At 39.4% G+C, this 22,397-nt stretch overlaps 1 protein-coding gene across 1 annotated transcript; it reads right to left on the reverse strand.

Moving 5' to 3' along the window:
• Positions 1-6,891: 6,891 nt before the first annotated feature.
• Positions 6,892-22,119, reverse strand: LOC121879833 (dynein axonemal heavy chain 3-like; the record flags this gene model as incomplete). Its single annotated transcript, XM_042386625.1, is given in 7 exon segments — positions 6,892-7,390; positions 8,361-8,496; positions 8,959-9,090; positions 13,493-13,687; positions 15,534-15,671; positions 21,028-21,235; positions 21,926-22,119. Coding segments are annotated over 7 exon segments (1,206 nt in total), but the record flags the coding sequence as incomplete, so codon positions are not given.
• Positions 22,120-22,397: the final 278 nt, after the last annotated feature.

Below are 22,397 nucleotides of genomic sequence, written 5' to 3' on the forward strand. Positions count from 1 at the left end.
TCTTTTGTGCAAAATATATGACATTTATATTCAAAATATTCCTGGTCTTACAAGGAATCCAGCAATGTCAATTATATTATCCTAACTTTAGTTTGAGGTATTATTTATTAAAATTTAGTGGTTATCCCACACATCTCCTTGGGACGGTTGGTGGGGGGTGGGGGGGAGGGAGGGACCGACCGACCATCTGTTACCCAGTGAAGAATTATTTTTTTTTTAACTGAAGATATTTGTTTTAGCTCATAAAATTCATACAAATTATCCGGTCTGAATATAATTTACATTGCTGGAATTCTTATAATTTGATGATCATTTTGAATATAAACATCATATTTTTGCATTAGACATACAAATTTTAGATAAAAATTTTTCTCAAATTAACTATGTTATCTTTTGTGCAAAATATATGACATTTATATTCAAAATATTCCTGGTCTTACAAGGAATCCAGCAATGTCAATTATATTATCCTAACTTTAATCCGAGGTATTATTTAATACTAAATGTTAAAAACCCTGGAAGGGAGGATTAGTGGGGGGTGGGGGGGTGGGTTGGGACTGACCGCGCGGTTGGAAGAGGGGGGGAGGGCAAGGTGGGGTACTTTGATTGACAGATAGTGTTGTGAAGATTATTTTTTTTTTTATTAACTGAAGATATTTGTTTTAGCTCATAAAATTCATACAAATTACCCGGTCAGAATATAATTTACATTGCTGGAATTCTTATAATTTGGTGATCATTTTGAATATAAACATCATATATTTTTCATTAAACATACAAATTTTAGATAAAAATTTTTCTCTAGGTAACTATGTTATCTTTTGTGCAAAATATATGACATTTATATTCAAAATATTCCTGGTCTTACAAGGAATCCAGTAATGTCAATTGTATTATCCTAACTTTAGTTTGAGGTGTTATTTATTAAAATTTAGTGGTTTTCCCCCAAAAATTTCTCTGAGAGGGAAGAGCCAGCGAGTGTAGTGTGAGAGAGGGAGGGAGTTGAGTCCATTATTTGAATGGACATTAACTTGGCGACTGTATTTCTCTTTTCTCTTAAGTATTAATTGTGTGCATGTACCATCATAAAATTAAGATGTTATTTTTACTACAACATAGGTATGTGCCTTCAAAAAGTGGAGTTTGGGGGTCGGGCCGGTTTCTATTGGAATTAATCCCATATGTTCTGTTGTTCACTTAACGCGGGACCCTCTGGGTTCAATTGACCGCGTTAAGTGGGGTACAACTGTACCGATGGACGTAAGTCCAAGCAGTCGTAAGTCGGGGAATATATATATATATACAGATAGACCCCGACTTACGACAGGGTTAGGGACCCAAATCCAGGTCGTAAGTCCGACATAGATAAAAAAAAAAAAAAAAAAAAAATTTCTCTTTTTAATAAATAATCTACAATGAAATACAGTACAGTACAGTAAAAATAATGAATAATGAGGAATGGATACAGTACAGTGAAAGTAATAAATAATAAGGAATGGTTACAGTGTGACTGAGCACTTACCTTTAATGTAGTCAGCTGAATGCACATGGGGCCCCCATCATTTTCTAATTATACATGGAGACTACATTAACTGGAAACGTTTCGGTATAGAAAATGCGTGTCATTTGAAGAAAATTTTTTTTTTTTTTTTTTTTAAATAAAAAATCTGCGGCGGTCGTAAGTCCCGACGGTCGTAAGTCGTAGCAGTCGTAAGTCGGGGTCTGTCTGTATATGTATATATATTTCATTAGCCCAATAAACACGCGGACTTCTACAAACAATCAACACCTCAACCTACCAGGATTCGAACCCACGGCCCACGAGCCCATGACTGTGACCGGGGAATGCTAACCGTCATGAACGAACAGGGCACTGCTTTCATTCATGTTAGGAATAATAATCATCCCATTGCTTGGGAAAAAAGCTTCGAAGTATTCAAATCATCTTGTGTCACAGAAAGACTTCTGGTTGAAGCTAGTTTGATTAACCCTTTAGGTGCGTAATTAAATTTCGCGCCGGTTCCTGAAAAGTGTCAATTATCCTGCCAAAAATGAATTTCATATAATCACATTTTCTATATGTTTTTCCTAGAGAACTTTTTGTATATTTTCCAAATCTGGAACAAAAATTCACATATGTGTGCAAATTTTAGAGAAAAAATGACATTTATACCCAAAAATGCAGGAAATTGGTATAAATCAATGTCTGGTATATGGCAAATAAATTTAATCAATTTGGTTACTAAACAGCAAATTTAGATATGTATTACAAATTCAGATAATATCAAACAAAATAGTACAAAAATAAGCTATATTGCATTCAGGAAATACTCCTATACCTCAATACATAATATGTCCGCATGTCGTCTCATTTGGGGAAGTTTTTTCAAGGCCGTGGGATATCCCCGCTTGTCGCATTTAATTAATATAATATTTTGGGCGGGTTTACCCGCATGCCGCATCCAAAGGGTTAAGGAATTAAAATCAATAAACATTAGTGATGGTCAGTTAAAAACTGATAATATGTTACATAAATTTATTTGTCAGTGGCTCAAGGTTAAAAATGCTTTGAAAACCTTTGATCTAGATGTAGGATAGTTATTTAGTGGGTCCCTTATTTTTGACCTGACCTGACTAGTCACGTCGCCCCCTTCTCTTAAGCTCCTCTACGTGTGTGTTGGTGTGGGGATTAGTGGATGACATCATTATGACCTGACCTCATGTTTAATAAGGTCACCCTGTATATTTAAGCCTCTCTCTGTCCATGTAATCCAGTTGCCTCTGAAGATGTCTTGAATAAAGACGAAAGCTAAGGTGCTCCGTTGTTTCCCTTTTTCCCGTGTGATTTTATCAATATATATATATATATACACACACACACACAGTCAACCCTCGCTTTACGTGGTACCACTTTATGCGTTTACGCGGTACCTTGCCGAAACCGGAATGCTCACTTTCCGCGGTGCGTGTACCCTTTTACGCGGAGAGCGGCTGGCGGTTCTCTCGCGCCTCGCCATTTTTGGATCCAAACCTCCCGCCATCTGCCATGTTGTGTAAGCGGCGCGAGTAGGTTGCGCAGTGTATGTCTTTGTTGCGTTATATGACGTAGCGGACTGTGATTGGGCAAAGCATCCTTATCTCCCTCCCTGCTAGCTGTAATTCGTTTAATGTAGTACTATGACGTGCCCCGCCGCGGGAGCGTTCAAGCCCCTCGACCTACCACGTCAGTTACACCCCTCCAGGCTACACCGTGTATATCGGTATCCATTGTTCCATAAGAATGGCTTCCACCGGACCACCACCACAAAGAAACCTTGCATTACCTGGACCCAGCCGCCCTAAGCCAAAGAAGACACGACGTTCCTTAAGCTACGAGGTGAAGTACAAGATCATCCAAGAGTTGGAGAAAGGAACAAGACAGGTTGATTTGGCGCGCCAGCATGGTGTGAACGAATCTACGATCCGGACGATAAAGAAGGATGCAGCCAAGATAAAGAAGCACATGAACATCACAAAGTCTACAGGTGCTTCTATGATCAAGTATTTCCACAACCAGGTGCTTCTCAAGACGGAAAAATTACTTGTGAGCTACTTGGTGCATCAGGCGTGACGGAACATGGCGGTGGACACGCGCTCAGTTAAGGAGTACGCACGTGAACTGTATGCTGCAGTGTCAAGAAAGATGGGAATTACAGAGCCCAAACCCTTTAATGTTTCCTCTGGGTGGTTACAGAGGTTTAAGAAGAGAAACAAGATCACCAATATAAACATTGGTGGTGAAGAAGCTAGTGCTGACCGTGTTACGGCTAGGGAATTTCCTCCGCTTTTACGAGAGATTATGGAGGAAGGACAGTACACCGACGACCAGGTGTTTAACATGGACGAATCTGGTCTTTTTTGGAAAAAACTACCCTCCAAGACCTTCGTTGTGAAGAATGCCAGCAAGTGTCGGGGTCGGAAGTTGCAGAAGGAGCGCATCACCGTCCTGTTTACCACCAATGCCTCCGGTACCTGTAAGCTCAAGTTATCGGTGATCCACACAGCACGCAAGCCGCACGCCTACAAGAGCATGGACATGACCAAGCTAAATGTCCACTGGCTGATCGCACGTAAGGTGTGGATGTTCTCTACACTGTCCCTCTCCTGGTTTGATGACTGTTTCGTTCCCGATGTGAAGAAATTCTGTGAGCAACAGAATGCGCCATTCAAGATTTTGTTGCTGCTGGACAACGCACCAGGACACTCGCCCCTACTGTTAGATCGTCACCCCAACGTAAAAGTGGTCTTCCTTCCTCCCAACACTACGTCTATATTACAGCCCACGGACCAAGAGTTAATCTGTAATGTAAAAGCTGCATTCTCTACTAAAAAATTCAAGCTCCTGAACGACTACACCAACACCAGGGAAGAATTGCGTAACCTGAGTGACACCAACACCGATAGCAAGAGCGAAGTACTTTTAAAACAATTCTGGAGAATATTCAACGTCAAGAAAGCAGTGGGCTTCTTGGTGGAGGCATGGGATCAGCTGTCTGTAGCAACTGTTCGTCACGCATGGAGACGTGTTGCAAGGCATTCTGGGCGTTAGGCAGAGTCAATCTGTGACTGGTGAGGTTCAGACTGTTGAAGTAGCAGTGGACCTTGCCAGAGAAGCTGCGCAGAGTGTTACAGCTGCAGGGTTCTCCGAGACCACCAACGACGACATCCTGGAGGTGATAAGGGATCCTGATGTGACTACCGACGACATGGTAGATGATGATGACGTCAGTGAAGAGGCAGGTGGTGCGTCATCCCAAGAAGAACGCCGCTTATCCCATAGTAATGTTAGGGGTGCCATCGAGTGTGTCGAGAAAGCCAAGCTCCTCCTTTCCGACGACCCTGACGCAAACAGGTATGAAATCTTCACTACTCAGCTGTTGCAGACTATGGAGCCGTACATCAAGGTTTATCACGACAACATAAAAACCAGCCGTCAACAAAGCATAACGGAGTTCTTCGCCTGCAACCCACCACAGCCAGCCCAAGCCAGTGATATTGACAGAGGTAGAGACAGTGATGATGACTTTGAGGGATTTGTCAGGGAGGCCCTGACAAGTGTGGATGACAGTGATGGTGACTCACCTGAGGGCCAGTAGCCTGCCCTCTCCCTCGGAACCAGCCTCCATTCCCATACGCCGACCCATCTCTTCTACTAACGTAAGTGTTAACCCCAACCTTTATTTTTCCTAACTTAACCTTTATTTTTCCTAACCTAACCTTTATTTTTCCTAACCTAACCTCTTCTATATTAATTGTGTGTGCATACCATCATAAATTTAAGATAATATTTTTACTACAACATAGCAACATAGTTGTGTGTCGTCAAAAAGTGGAGTTTGGGGGTCGGCCCGGTCTCTATTTCAATTAATCCCATATGTTATGTTGTTCACTTTACAGGTTTCTCACTTTCCGCGGTACCCTGTGGGTTGAATTAACCGCGTAAAGTGAGGGTTCACTGTATGTGTGTATATATATATATCTTGATAAAATCACACGGGAAAATGGAAACAACGGAGTACCTTAGCTTTCGTCTTTATTCAAGACATCTTCAGAGGCAACTGGATTACATGGACAGAGAGAGGCTTAAATATACAGGGTGACCTAAAAACATGAGGTCAGGTCAAAATGATGACATCCACTAATCCCCACACCAACACACACGTAGAGGAGCTTAAGAGAAGGGTGGTGACGTGACTAGCCAAGTCAGGTCAGAAAAAAGGGACCCACAAAATAACTATCATACATCTAGATCAAAGGTTTTCAAAGCATTTTTAACCTTGGGCCACTGACAAATAAATTTATGTAACATATTATCAGTTTTGAACTGTTGGTGTGGGGATTAGTGGATGTCATCATTTTGACCTGACCTCATGTTTTTAGGTCACCCTGTATATTTAAGCCTTTCTCTGTCCATGTAATCCAGTTGCCTCTGAAGATGTCTTGAATAAGACGAAAGCTAAGGTACTCCGTTGTTTCCATTTTCCCGTGTGATTTTATCAAGATTTATCTTATCCACGTTTTCATTGTGGATTTACATGAAATTATATATATATATATATATATATATATATATATATATATATATATATATATATATATATATATATATATATATATATATATATATATATATATATATATATATATATATATATATGTTGGTGGTAATGGCATTATTATTTTTTATTGCTGTTGGTGGTACAGTTTTGTAAGTGTTTGTGGTAGTACAATATTGTTGGTTTTTGTTAGCGATGTTGTGCTCTCAGGGCATTTGAAGACAGTGCACTAGTCCCAGCCATTCAGCTGTGACTTGGGCATGCATCCTTCCCATGCAGCTATTGCCTAAAGATCTGTGATTCAGTTCATTTTAGTTGCTGGTTGGGATTTGGGAGGCATAACCTTTCCAATGCCATCTCTCTCTCTTAAATGGCATGGTCTGTTCTGTTCTGTTCTGATAATTACTCTTAGTATCGTATCATTCTCTTTATCTGTGAATTATTTCAATGTTTTCAGAAAAACTGACAAGGCACAAGATAAAAAACATTTTTCTTTGTCCGCTGCACAAGAACACACACCACACCTTGGCAGGTCAGGCAATAGTAGTGAAAAGTTTTGGCAGAAAATTACCATGTGGATCCATTACATTATGTATACAGCATTACATTAGTTCTTTATGCATGTACAATGCATATGTTTTAGGTAATATAGTGTTAAGTAGTTTGATCACACCAACAAGCTTCATGGCAAAGTCTGATTCTAGTGCCAAGGAAAATTGCCAATATTCTGTCTCTGATACAAAATATGCCTTAAAATGTTCATGACACCTTGTTTAGGAATATATAGAAAGTTAGATTTAGTTGGAGAAGATATGGTTTACTTTAGGTTAGCCAGTCTGTTGTCATATGGTGTGGATGTTGGTTTGGCTTCCAACTGGATGGTAGTAATGTGTTACGAAGTTCTCATCCTTCTGAGTGATTACAAATTAAGATGATGTTCACTTATCCAACTGAGAAATGGTGGCATGTAGATGGAGTTCAGTCATCCAGCTCATTCATAGTAGAGTATAGACCATTCAGTTGGGTGACGTATGCAAATGATCTTCAGTCATTCAGTTAGTTGAAGATGACTTGCTGATAAATACATGGGGTTCAGTCATCTAATTGGGTAAGGGCTGCTGCTGCACGACTGACCCAGTGGTGGCATGGGAGGGAGGAAGGCAGGATCAAATCAAGGATATAATTGGAGGAATGTCCTGTGGTGGAGAGTGTGCCACTCCGCTCGCTGGTGCGGTACACAGGGCAGTGGTACATGCCTTTCTCTTCTGCCTGGTCTTCATATTTACAGCTCACACCTGCAGACAACGCTATGAAAATCTTCAGGCAATTTGATGATGTATAAAAATAAGTAGTTTATGAATCAACTTTCTTCCAATTAGTCCAGATTATCGAGAGTTTGTTGGTATTCACTAAGCTGAATCATTCTACTTCAGTATCTGAGTGATGTATTTTTGTGCAAATAAGTTCAGGACAATATACGAGTGTGGCTAATCTAAATAAAACATCAGTTAGCAGAAATGTCATTAACATCTCAGACTCATCAAAATTTGTGAATCATAAGTTATAAGTTCTTGGTTACATATTCCTTCAAAAGATTTTGGTTATGTAACTAATGACAGTATCTTAACAAACTGCTCAAAAATTATTTTAATTTTATGTTCACTTGTAATGAACATTCCCTTCGTGTTTCATGCAAAGAAGTCACGAGTGTTTATTTTTGGTAAGCTCCACTAAGTGTATTAAATATCAATAATATGATTTATTTAAAATTTGACATACCATACCAGTAGTCTTATCTCAAAATCTAAAGGAGTAAAGATTTTCTTTTTGCTGTGAATAAAGTTGTCACCAAGATATATTTGCCGATATAAACTAAAACATATACGTATACCACTTAATTTACATTTAAATCCACTGAGAACAGGAATAACTGGTGTATAAAAATAATCCAGTCATTTAACAATTTGCAGAAAAAAATTGTCTACTGTATTCTAGGTTATATCCATTCAATAGTTTCAAATAGTTTGAAATCTAGGTTTTATTATAAAGTACATAAACCAAATTTCATTTTGTAAATAGTATACTGACATATCATTACTTTTGACATGGAGCAATTTTCAGGTACCCATAAAATCTTAACCAATGATATGGTTAAATCACCTTGATGAGAATACCTGATCTGACTCAGTGATAAAGAAAATTAAATTGAACATGTAGGGCAAGGTAAAGGAATGAGTAAAGAGAAGGTGTGTTGGGGGCACATACCCTCATGGTGTGACATGTCTGGGAGGGCAGCAGGTTGGAAAAGGATGATAGGTAACTGGTCATGTAGCTGCTTGGCTGACATCTCCGCCAAGCAATGTTGTTCACGATCCCAGCGTGCACCTTCCAGGAAGAAGCCCTGCACAAGAGCACATTGGTATTAAGGGGCTGCATGTTGGGTGTAGAAAACTCTTCTGCCATACTGCTTTGTCTGTCATACTGGAATGACATGGGTATAACCCAATTGACTGTTTGACATATCATGCATACTGATCTTGGTTATTTTACCTGACCTATAATATACCTGCCCAGGCAACCTCACTTGCCTGGTATTCTAACAAAGATGCCCTCACTTGTCTTTGTCCTGCTTATTAGGTGTATAGCTTAAATATCTAAATCCTCTCCCAGCTTTGCGCAGTGGCAATATCGTAACCAATGAGTTTTATCCAAGGTGTGTTACTGTGTAAAGCTCGACTATCTGCTAATACTATTGGGAAAAATTTATCTAGCAATCAACCCTACCCTTATTATTAAGAGCCCAACCCCTGAACCCCTACTTATTCTATTCTAATATTATTTTCTAATCTATCATCCTACTAACCCATGTGTAGGTGCCTCCCTGTGCTTGGCGAGGGATGACCTGGTAGATGACGTCATCAGATTCATGACTTTGGCTCTGTGAGTCATTCTCGTTGTCTTCCTTTTCCTGCTGTTCAGTTGGGACTTTCACCGTCTGGAAAGTGAAGAAAAAAAATTGTTGGCCTACATAAAAGGTAACGGGTAGTGAGGGATGGGGTTGAAGACCAGATCACAGCTGAACCGAGTCACTAATCAAGGCACATTTAACTTATTTTACTTTTATCCTCTTCACCACTGATTGGCTCGTTAGCCGCTTGGGTGATCGGTCACGTCTCTGTTACTTTCCCTTTTCTTTTATCCTCTTCACCACTGATCGGCTCGTTAGCCGCTTTGGCGATCGGTCACGTCTCTGTTACGCACTGTTGGCAAGTACTGGGCATGCACCAGCCCCTGAATGTACCTGAACCTGCTCCAGTGTTGGTCAAGTCTTGTCTAGAAAGAGCTCACACTCTGTGCCATCACAACACTTTCTGGTAGATTGTTCCAAGAGTTAACAACTCTCACTCCGAAAAAGTTTGCCCTCACAGTTTTCTGGACTTGCGGCTTCTTCAATCTTGAGCTGTGACCCCTTGTGAACTGATCTGCCAGCTCCAAGTAAGGACACTCGACTTAGTGCCCCCTGAGAGGTTTATACACCTCAATTAGGTCTCCCCTTGCCCGTCTGTAGTATAAGCTAGGCAGTTCAGGCGCTCCAATCACTCAGGGTAGCTGAGGTGCCGAAGTGCAGGCACCAGTCTGGTGGCCCTCCTTTAAACATTTTCAATCAACTGACAGTCCGTAGCATATCTCGGGGACCAGACAGGGTGACAGTACTCCAGATGGGGAAGCACTTCACTCTTGAAGATCGTTACGAGGGACGGAATGTCTAGATATCTTAACGACCTTCTTATAAGATCCAATAATTTATTTGCCTGATTTACCTTCTCCTCGCAATGGCCCGAGAACTTTAGCTCATTGTCAACATACACACCTAGGTCCTTCTCACATTCAGTCTCAAATAGTGCAGTTTCTTCATCCCGTTGGGACATATGATACGCCTCCTTACCGTTGGTACGCCCCAGGTGCATCCTCTTACACTTCGTGACATTGAATTTCAGCAGCCATTTCTTCAACCATTCTCGGAGCCCACAGAGGTCCTTCTGCAGCTCTTCACAGTCTGCTTGGTTCTTGCTTTCCTGAAATAACTTGGCGTCATCGGCAAACATTTGTATGTAGGAGTGTACAATGTCAGGCATGTCATTTATGAAACAAACAACAGCAGGCCCAGTACACTGCCCTGTGGTACCCCACTTGTGACAGGTACAGATGATGATTTCGTGCCATTAATCACCACACACTGCTTGCGGTCATGTAGAAGGTCATCTATCTACACTAGGACATTTCCCAGAATTCCGTACCCTTCCAGTTTGATTTTCAGCCTTAATAAATTATAATTTCTGTAAAACATTTTTTGTTCTATATCACAATTTTTGTGTTGAAATTTTTTATAATTTATCCCAGGGTTTCAATTGTTTTCTTATTTTGACAACACAACATACATATATCATTTCTCACTCTCAATATTTTTTTAATTATTTTTATTTTTTTATTTATGGTTCTATTATTATTACAGTATTTATAATTTTTATTATTATTAATTTATTATATCCCTCCCCCCCCCCCAGGCCTTGATGTGGGTCATTAAAAATTACCTGTGCCCGGGTGGGCAAATGACCATAAAAAAAAACTTTTTTTTTCTAAAAAAGCAGTTTTTGTGATATAGTCCAGAATGCAACATCTAGCTTTATACCTACGTATGTTAATGCCTAGCAATAACTCGCCAAGCCAACATATAGGCAATTAAAACAAATAATAATTACTTAATACATAATATTAGGACACGTCGCTACCTGGCATTTAATTGCAGGTTATATCCCAAATATAGAGGTCATAATTTACAAAATGAGTACTATGGGCGAATTTCCGCAACCTGAGTTTCTGTAACGTAAGAGATACCTGTAAAATAACTATGTAACTTGAACCAGGTCTTAAACTAACCAGGGTTTTAAATATGAATCATCGTAATTCAAGGCTTTCCTTTACCCTGAAATTTATTTTATTTTTTTGAGCACTCCAAGAAAAATCTCTCCGTTCTGGGCATTCAAACAAATTTCCGAAAAATTGCATCGTGCATCGGCATGTGCCGAGCATATGGGTGGGTAGACTCAAAATGTTCGTGAGCTATGATTGGCTACTACTCTGTACCTGTACTGTCATATGACTGCATGGGATGCCTAAAATTGGCTGATGTATCTTGCAGTCTATCTCCTCAAACTCTAGCATCATGAGAGTAGTAGCTTGTTTGCTCACAAACTGTGTTGTGCAGTACTGTACCAGCATATAATCAGCCAAGACTACCATTTAAATAGTGTTAATTAAGATGTAAAAAGTAATTATATTCATGCACACTGTAAAGTACAGTACTGTACATTCAGAAAGTGAAAGTACCATATGTACAGTAGTACATATAGCAGAGTGGTCAGTGTATGCTAGTATGTAGAGAGTGTATGTACAGTACAGCAAACAGTGTGTGTACAATCCCTCCTTCATGTAGGGAAAGGAGAATGACATTTAGCAACACCTGCTACAGGCAGGTCATCCTATATGATCATTTCACCATTTGGCTTGCTTAAGACAACGAAATCTGCTATTAAATGCCAGGTAGCGACGTGTCCTCCTAATATTACGTATTTAAGTAATTATTAGATGTTTTAATTGCCTGTATGTTGGCCTGGTGAGTTAATGCTAGGCATTTACATACTTAGGTTTTTAGAAAAAAAATTGCTTTATTTTGCAGGGTCAGGTGTGTGTGTGAGTAGTAATACGCAGTCAGATGCGCTAGTGCCAGTTCATAATGTAAATAATGTTAGTGTGAAGCAATAAAACTGTATCTCTAATCACTGTTATGAATAAATTAGACATACATAAGTTAAAAAAGTGATAAAATTAGGTGAGTGGAACAGTGAAGATATAAATCCACGAGTAGAAAACATGACGATGTAGCAACATGGTAATTTATGCCACACAGCCACAAACCCTATGCTTCATACTTCCCATCCTGCAAACTCCAAAATGGTGAGTACAGCCAAAATTAGTGTTGTTCTAAAGTTTCATATACCAAATTGCATCTTTTAAGTCCTCCCCCAAATTTTTAGACGACCAGGGGTGACATTTAACATTCCAGAACCCGACCAAGTATGGATCAAGTGTTAATGTGTGTATCATTACCGGGTAAGTGTTTTGGAATGCTTACTATAAAATGTGTGATATCTCTGTATGTATTTTGTAGCAAAAAACATATGATACTGAAATCTTAGTGCTTCAGTGTTATGTTCATACCATTGAGTGTTTTGGATTGATTACAGTCCAGTTAGTAACCAGAAAAGGGTTCAGGTTCCAACAAAACTAAAGCCATAACACATGATTGGTTGGTACCATTTTTCTTAAAATAATGCATTACAATGATATTACTGTACAGGTGCTCCTCTACTTAAGAACATTCAACTTACAAACTTTCAGAGATACAAACACCATCACTGAGGGGGGGTTACCTGCCAGAACAGGTGTTTAATGTGGATGAGACTGGACTATTTTGAAGAAAATTCCAGATAGAACAAACATTACCTAAGAGGAGAAGAGTGAGCCAGGTTTTAAAGCTGTATTAAAGGGTATAGCTGTACTATATATCCATAATATTTTCATTTTTTACAATATATTTGGTATCTACAAGAGCAAAGATGGACTTACAAGCAAGCCTCAGGAACGTAACACGTTCGTAAGTAGAGGAGTACCTGTAGTATGTAACAGTAAGTGAGGTAGTAAATCTGATGACAAGATAGCCACAATTATTTAGGCTGCTTGTACAGATGGGGCTTGTGTAACTTCCAACTTCTATTTATTTTTTCTGGAAGTAGGATGACTCCAGAAGGCTGCACCTTAATTGTTTGAGCCGTGTTAATCACCCTGTTTGAATATAGGGCACACATATGCCATTTTCCTTTGTCTATTAGCATACCTGTCATCTTGGTAAGATTTATCCTTCTCCTTTCATGATCTTGCTACCTTTTCCCTCCTTATTCAGTTCCTTCTTCATCCTTCTACCACTTGTTATCTTGTCATCCTTCCTTATCTATTTCTGCTTGTACCTGGTCTCTCTTCCTTCATTATTTATCAAGCTCTTCCCTCTCTGTTATGTGGTTCTCTTTTGATAACTAATCTTTCATTTCCCATTCTGTCTTCACCATCCTCATAGTCCAATTCTTACCAAGACAGCCTTTTAGTTTACCTGACTCTACTCTTCATCCTTTCCTGAATACTCCCTTCCACTTAATCTGGTTTATCTCTCTCTCTCTCTCTCTCTCTCTGATTTATTACTTACTTTCCCTTCCTTCCTTCCTTCAATCCCTGTACTAAAGTTATTAGCCTGGCATTTGATATCTGTTTCTGCATTTTGTTACCTGGTCACCCTCCTTCTTGAGCTGGGGGGAGTCGTTATCGTAAGGAAGCGATTCGTTGTCTTCGAGGTCAGTGTCGAGGGGGTAGTACTGCCCCTGCACATTTGGCGTGGGCAGCCGCTCGATCACCACTGGCAACTCCACGAAGTTGGGTCTGATACATTCCTGGATGATATCTTCCACCTCCTTTTCCATTACCTGTTGGTGTAAATGCATATGGAGTATACAGTGAGTATGCTGTCAGTACAAAATTATTACACAACCTATGATAAATGAGATTAAATTTTATATAATTTACAGTACTGTACTTTACTGAAGCAGCAATGTACATAAATGACTAGAGAGCATGTCAGTGAGTGATATTTGGGGAAGCATATGCTGCTGCTGCTGGTGGGTGATGCTAGATTTTTAGTGACGGGTAAACCAGATAGAAATTTGGGACTTGATGGTTGAAGGGAAGTACCATAATAGAACACATCTGATACTGTAATAAGAATTCATGAATGACATCCAATTTCTGAGAGAACCTGTGTGTGTGTCTGATCTTGATTCTGGTTTCAGGCATTACATTGAGAAAAGGCTTGAATGAACATATATTGCTATGGTAGCTATATCATCTGCTGTGGTAGGCATACAGGGGCAGTACAGTATTGTCAATATGTGTTTGCTGTAGTAGGCATACAGGGGCAGTATTGTCATCATGTGACAGCTGTAGTAGGCATGCAGGAGCAGTATTGTCATCATGTGACAGCTGTAGTAGGCATGCAGGAGCAGTATTGTCATCATGTGTCTGCCCTTGGTAGGCACTGAGTAATATTGCACTAAAACAAATGTAAGTTTATTTTTACCTCCACCTTTTTGGATAGTTAGATTGGCCACCTTTGTCTTTACCCAATGACAAATGGTGTCAAAGAAGTCAAGAACATGTCACAACAAGGCAAAAATTACCCACATGAGCTGTTCAAATGGACTTGAGACTGGCAAATGGTCTTTAACATTACAAAATGCAAGTCCCTTCACACTTTCCTGGATTCTGTCAATAAGGAGAAAGATCTTGGTGTTGTGATAAGTCATTCAATGAAGGTGGCACAACAAGTAACTCCAGCAGTGAGAAAAGCAAATTGAGATTTGGGAATTATAAATGTACCTTTGAATATACAGGTAATGATAGAAAAATTCTCCTTGAACTATACAACTCTCAAGTATGTCCCAGTCTGGATTACTGCGTACAAGCATGGAAACCCTACCTCCAGAAAGATATAACATCCCTAGAAAAGGTCCAGCACAAGCAATCAAGATGATTCCAGAACTACTGTATATCATCTCGATTATCCAAGTTCAGTAGACCTTTCAGACAAGGCACAATATGGAAGATTTCATTAAAATATACAATATCCTGAAAGGAGATAATTACAAACTCGTCAAACTATCTTGCAGAACAAATATCAGGAAATACTTCTTCACACAGATGGTGAGACCTGGAATGGTCTACCAGCCCAAGCTGTAGAATCATGAACAGTACTGGGCTTCAAATAACCCCCTACAAAATTAACATGAACACTGGAGGGATCCTACACAGGCCACTGGCCTCCTTCCCTTGTCATAGCTACTTCTTGTGGGTGGTCATTAGGTAAATAAGTAAGCGATTTTTCCAATTTAGCATAATATATTTGTTTTAGTTTCATTGTGTATTTTTAAAATTGTTGTTATTATAACTGCATTTAACTTCACTACACTTTTCAACTAGTCTCCAGTCATGATTTGAATTTGTCTTTTGATTTAATAGTTTAATTTTTTTAATATTATAACAGTCATGTGTCTTGTTTTATCTTATCATTGTTGATTCTTTTCTATAGATTGCACTGATGATGGCTACTGTGATAATTGAAAGTTAATTAATAAAGAAGAATAAGTGTCAAGATGTTCATTGTGGTGCTTGTCCAGTCTTTGAACCTTACAAACTAGGCACTTGTTTGTTTGTAATATTACCATACAAATAATTACATTATAAACATAATATGGTACTAGATATAAAAGTAGTAACCTTAAACAGGAAGTCAATCCTGTCGATGGGTATGGCATGTTTCCTGGCATAGTTCTGACGTATGCCCGTGAGGAAGGAGTAGGGGAAGAACAGCCCAGAAAACCAGAATACGTCGGGGATTTTCTCGTCCGCCCACCGCTGGAAGAACTTTAGCCTGAAGGAATGCATAATAAGGTAGTAAGACAAACAAGCACAGCATAGGCCTCTTGAGTGAGTTCTTTATCATATTATTATATCAGTCTACTCAAAATTTATGCTTAGTAGACCTGAATCCCATATAATGCCAACTATATGAAACATTATTCTAACACTTTTATGAGCTTCACATATACTTTGTCAAGCATCTTTAAGTTAGCTTGAAAAGTATACAGTGGTCCCTCGGTTAACGAGATTTCGGTTAACGAGTTACCTTCCATAAGATTCTTAACTTCGGTTAACGAGCAATCCCTCGATTAACGAGTATCTTACGAGCCGACCTCCACATGTTTTAGCTTGCATTTGGCGGTCCACCAGCTGTAGTATTAGTCCGCCAATACAGTAATCGGTTCTAGGGCTCAAATTCCTTACCCTTTTAGTAAATATCAAGAAGTTTATACTATTCAATAATTTTAAAAGTTTAATATTAATTTTTTTTAGTTATATAAACAATTATTGAACATAATTGAAGGTAGGGTCACTAGTTTGTGGCACGCCATCCAGCCTGCCAACACAGCATACAGGCGTCAATCTGTGTCTTTTCAGTGGAGGTAACATCTTGCTTGAGAGACTCTTCAACTAAACGCTTTTTTTCTGTGTTTACAGGCAAATTGTTGGTCATTTTGAAATTTATTTTACATATTGACAATATATGATGCAGTGCAGTGTTGATTTAAAGAAAATAATCTTGAATTACACCAAGAGAACTAAAATTTTATGGGTGAAATGGCGCCATGGGGTGACTTCTCTTCCACCCCAATTCCTTCTCTTCTCCCTTCTCCTCCACCCCCATTCTAATTCCCATCATCATCATCATCATCATCATCGAGCCTTCTACATACACACCTCAAAGTAAGTGTACTTTTCTACCTTTTTTGTTGAATTTAGGTAATTTTCGGTGAGCTGGAACCAATTACCCAAAAACCCATTGAAACAATGGTTTCGGTTAACGAGCAACCTTCTAGAACGGATTGTGCTCGTTAACCGAGGGACCACTGTACAGTAATACCCTAGTTTACGCAGTTCTCGTTTACGCGTTTCCACATTTACGTGGTACCCCGCCAGAACCGGAATGCGGCGCGGGCAGGGTGCGCACAAGGTCGCCCAGTCATCAAAACATTACTGAGTTCTTCACCCGCCACCCACCACAGCCGGCCCAAGTCAGTGATAGTGAGGATATGGACTTTGAGGGGTTTGACAAAGAGGCCCTGCAAGCCTCTGTGGTGGATAGTGATATAATTGATACAAGTGATACAGGTGAGGGCCAATAATCTGCCCTCTGCCTCGGAACCAACCCCCCATCCCCGTGTGCCCAGCCATCTTTTCTACTAATGTAAGTGTTAAAAACCTAATATTATTGATATTTCTCTTAATTGTGTGCATACCATCATAAAATTAAGATGTTATTTTTACTACAACGTAGGTATTGTGTCTGAAAAAGTGTAGTTTGGGAGTCGGCCCGGTCTCTATTTCAATTAATCCCATATGTTATGTTGTTCACTTTACGCGTTTCTCGTTTTACGTGCTACTCCGCGGGTTCAATTGACCGCGTAAATCGGGGTATTACTGTATTTAAAAGTATCTACAATTTATGTCAGTAAATTGTACCTGTAGTCTGATACTGTACAAGTATCCCTCATTTAAAAGTGTGTGTGTGTGTGTGCACACAGGGTGGTGTAATGCATCTAGTGTGACAGCATTATATTAGTGTTAAGGTGCAAGCACTGTTTGCTACCTCTCGCTTTCAGCTGCCGCCGCTGGCTACCTCTGATGACGAACAAAGAAGCAACCTTCTGTAAGTCTTCCCCTACCAGTACACAGCCTCTTCACCATCAAAACTCCTGCTGTGCCTCCTCGTGGCAACACATGATAACTGGGTGCCTCGTGGGGCCAGGCTAGACCAGCAGGGGATCTCGGAGCAGCAGTGGGCCCCAGAGGGACAGCACATAGACCGACAGGCATGTGGACATGTCCTGGTGCCTACTAACCACTGCCTTGCAGATTAACCTTGGTAGGTATAAGACTACGGGTGTAAACCCTAAGCGAAAAATCTGAAGCGGAGACATGCTTACAGAACTCCAGTAAGACCCCAATGGCAGTGTAGGTGGAAGAGATAACCAACAAGGGAACCCAACGACTACACCAGCAGATGAAGGCAATGCAAAATGGACAGGCTAATAAGGCAAAACCCAACAAACTGGGCTATTGGCAGTCCATTGCAACTCTCCTCCCCATTCGTTGCAACTACCTGCACCACTGGACCAGGACAAGGGAGAGCCATGGTGTGTGGTTGCAGTCTGTGCTCTTGCCTCACCACATAAATCAACTCATGCACAGCCATCACTTACTACTACTCATCATACTCGATTCTGAGAGACAGCAAAGTAGGTGGGGTTGCATTCCTGAAAAATCTAACATTAAAAAAAAATTATTACTAAATGAGGATAACATCGAAGCATGGAGGACAAGCAACAGGTTTAAATGTCATGGCAGTAAACAGCGAGGACTGAAGTCCCTAATAATAATAAATGAGTTCATTACGAATAGTTTCAAAGTTAAACGACGGATTTATTAACACAAAAATTCAAATTGCATACATGTACTGTACTACAACATCTTTTAAGATAAACAATAAAGTTGATAAATAGCATATTATAAAACAAAAGCACATATTTTATGTAAAAAAAAACCCAGCTCCTTCCACACTCAAACCAGCTGAGCACTCACTCAGTTGACTTAGAGATGTGTGCGTGCCTGCTGCACTGTGTGTATGCTGTGACATCACTGCCCACACATACAAACCCATGCTCTTCATTTTTCTTATTACATAATTTTATATGATATTTTCTTTATTTCTAAGCCACACTAGAGTATTGTAATGATTTTTTCACAACTAATATAGTTTCGATTACATGTAACAATGGAAACATGATATCTCACAGGCCACCTCATCTCCAGCTTTTCCCACTTTCACAGCAAGTTGAGCTAAACCGAATTTTGATTGTCCTCAACTACCATGAGAGAATGGAGCGCCTGAACTTGCCTAGCTTATACAGGTTATACCTCTCTAGTCTGGCAACCTCGGGATCTGACTGGTGCTGGACCATGGAAATTCACCCTTTTCCTGCATAGATAGTGACTTGTGCTTATGCTTGGAAGCACTAGTACCACTTTCTCTGCATCATGGTCTCTTTGAAGACATATTGAAGGGTTAAATATCGTATAGTAGCTTCTCAAATTTCGCGAGTTTTTAATTCTTAACGTATTTTATTGGAACACACAAAAAAATAAATAAATAAAAATTTTGACGGCGGAAACTTGAATTTCGACGGGTTTGAACGGCCCGCCAACGTGCAGACGACGTGCATAATCGTGTAAACAGCGTCATTCCTCTTATGTACAAAAGATTCATTATTGTTCATGACTGAATGTCTTTTTTATTGAATTAATGTTACGTGTGCAAATTGAGCAATACAATTCATTAATAATATGTAGAATATTAAAACACATGAGGAAATGACACAGCATTGTTTTCGTTGATTACAAAACCAGTGACTGACTGGTTCTACATATAAAACTGAAGAAAATAAGACTTTGGTTGTACCTGTAGTAAAATTAATATGGTTGTTTTAAGTAATGTTATTTAATGTTAATAAATGGAACAATAGAAGTAGCTAACGATAATGGTAAAGAAAAAAGAGAGATCGCGTATGTAGGTGCGCATGCGCACACGTGAAAACATATCGTCATTACTTTACATAAGAATATGAAAGCAACACTTATTTACTGTTCATATATATTTTAATTAATGTTTCTGAATTTGCTTTTATTGAATTAATGTTTGTGTGTGCAAAATTAACAATTCAATTTGTTAATAATACGTGGAATATTAGAGGAGACGAGACGGCTGCCGGCATTGTTTATGTTACAGCTTACAAAACCAGTGACTGATTGGTTCTACATATAAAACTGAAGAAAATAAGACCCTGAGTTTAGCTGTAGTAAAATGAATGTAAAAAAATTAATATGGTTGTTTGAAGTACCTGTAATGTTATTTAATGTTAATAAATGGAACAATATAAGTAGCTAACCATTAATGGTAAAAAAAAAAGTGAGACTGCGCGCATGTAAGTGCGCACATGTGAAAACATATCTCATTACTCTACATAAGAATATGAAAGCAACACTTATTTACTGCTCATATATATTGAAGGGTTAAATGTTGTCCTCTGTATAGACAAGCAGACAGAGAGAGAGAGCAGCCAGATGTAAACAAACCTTAATTTCCCGTGGCTTTGTTTTTTTTTTTTAAGGAGATTAGCCCACCTGTGCATAAGTCACTGACCCACATTGGGGCCTGAGGGGCAAAAATTTAATACTCCTGTAATAATAATAATTCAGATAAAAAAAAAAAGAAAAAAAAAAAAGAAAGCTGCCTATCTACCTATTGGACAAACTAAAATCGTTCCGGACCACGGGAGTTTCTGGACCACAGAATGCCGGACTAGAGAGGTACAACCTGTACTACAGACGGGTAAGGGGTGACCTAATTGAGGTGTAGTATAAGCATCTCAAGGGGTACTACTCAGTCGAGTGTTCTTACTTGGAGCTGGCAGACGCTCGCCTAACAAGGGGTCACAGCTCAAGACTGAAGAAGCCGCAAGTCCAGAAAACTGTGAGGGCAAACTTTTTCGGAGTGAGAGTTGTGAACTCTTGGAACATTCTACCAGATCACACTCACTGCTGCAATACCTAGCATCTGTGTGCACTTTTTCAAGTAACACTGTGTTCTTGCATACGTGAGAAAGTCTCTGGGCATATTTGTTAGCCTGTGATGTGGGCAGCAAACTTGGGGAGGGACTGGATGGATGTAGTGGTGGTAGGGTTAGTAAACAAAGCATTTTGGAGGGACAGAGGTTGCTGATACAGGCTAATGTGTCTTGAGAGGTTACCATGTGCCATATTTTAAATATATTAATCCTTCTGGACCATTTCAGATGCTGTGGGAAATTTAAAAAGTCAAATTCATTGATCTACGTAATGGACTGCTCAGAGATGGTCACTCACGTACATGGATCTAGGAATATGACAAGTAAAGGGTTAACTAAAAAACTTTTGTTTCACAACACCTGAGCAGACTCATGCACATATTGCAGGTAGATGAACATATACTGTAGAAGGAATAGTAGTCTTCATAATATAATGATGACTAAGTCTACCATACAGTAATTCTATATGTTGAAATGGTTCTACATGCAATGTCTTTTATTTCACACATCTTTCTCGGTTCACACATTACCTCTCTGAGTTCCTTCCTCTTTTCCTCTAGCCTTTCATTCTGGGGGGCCAGTTCATGGTTGGCAGCCTCCAAAGCTTGTTTCTTGGGGGCGACAATCTTTATGACTTGATCATAGACAACCATGGCCCTCACCCATCGGCAGAGGCCCTCACAAGCCATTGATACCATACGTATCTTCTTTGGGTCAAAATCCGGGTGAGAGTAGAACCTGGCAGGAAGTAGAAAGTCCCTAAGTCATCCACTTCAGTACTCACACAGTTTTATGTGTCACTCAAGTCTTCTTTAAAGATAAAAGAGGGATTTTATTTTTTTGTGATTTCTTGTGAAACAATAGTATGTATTTACCTGAGCATAAGATACATATGCATGAATAAGTAAATTAATGGATAAGTACATTTTAAAATGTCTCAACATTTATTTCCTTTACTTTTTGTGAGTTTATAATAGGTTTCAGGGTTAAAGTGGAAGAACAGTCATTTCTAAATGTGACAGTAGGTAGTGTGACTTACACAGTTATTACTGTGTGTGTCATTCTCAAGGCGTCCATATTCAACAGCACTGTTCCAGCAACCAAGATTTTCAACTGTTATTTTACATTTTCATTGGGTGAAGGAAAATATACTGGTATAACAAGAAAATTTTCCAAGATGTAATCCGTCCTGAATAACCATGCACACTCTTGAGTGCAAGCATCAGGTAGCTACATGTTAGTACAGTACTGAGACAGTAGTAATGTTGATAATTTTTTACAGCATTTTATTTGTTCAATAGTATGAGTTTATTCATATCGGTCTGTCTGTCTCGACACCACTCTGATAGCCTCTGTCTTGGTCATACTTAATGGCAAAGATGAATTACCTAATGAATACCATATCACGGAAATAATGTTTGAACTTACTCGTTGCGGACGTGAGTGATAATCTTTGTGGGAATGTTTTCTTTGTCATAGTGCAGCAGGTTCTGGAGGAACTTCATATCCCCCAACAGCTTCTGAGATGGTGCCCAATAGTCCTCAATCATTTTTCCTGAGCCATTAGGGTCTGGCTTCCTCTCTGGCTTGAGGTCCAGCATTACACACACAGCTTCCATTACCTGACATAAAGCATAGTATTGAACTGTATAGTGCAGCATTGTTATTTTGGGTATTTTTACAGCTCTAGTAAAACATGAACACAAACATTGCATTAGAGAACTGGGTGATGAGAAACTTTACTGACCTGGGTGATGAAAAACATGAGTTGGATGATGAGAAACACTGCATTACTGAGCTGGGTTAAGTTGTGTTAGGTCAGGTCATCTTAAGTTAGACTATGCTATCTTAAGTTACGTTATGCTAGGTTTGGTTAAAGTTATGTTAGGTTAGGTTAGGT

The sequence above is a fragment of the Homarus americanus genome, unplaced genomic scaffold (genome assembly GCF_018991925.1).
Source record: "Homarus americanus isolate GMGI-L3 unplaced genomic scaffold, GMGI_Hamer_2.0 scaffold29367, whole genome shotgun sequence".
Lineage (NCBI taxonomy): Eukaryota > Metazoa > Arthropoda > Malacostraca > Decapoda > Nephropidae > Homarus > Homarus americanus.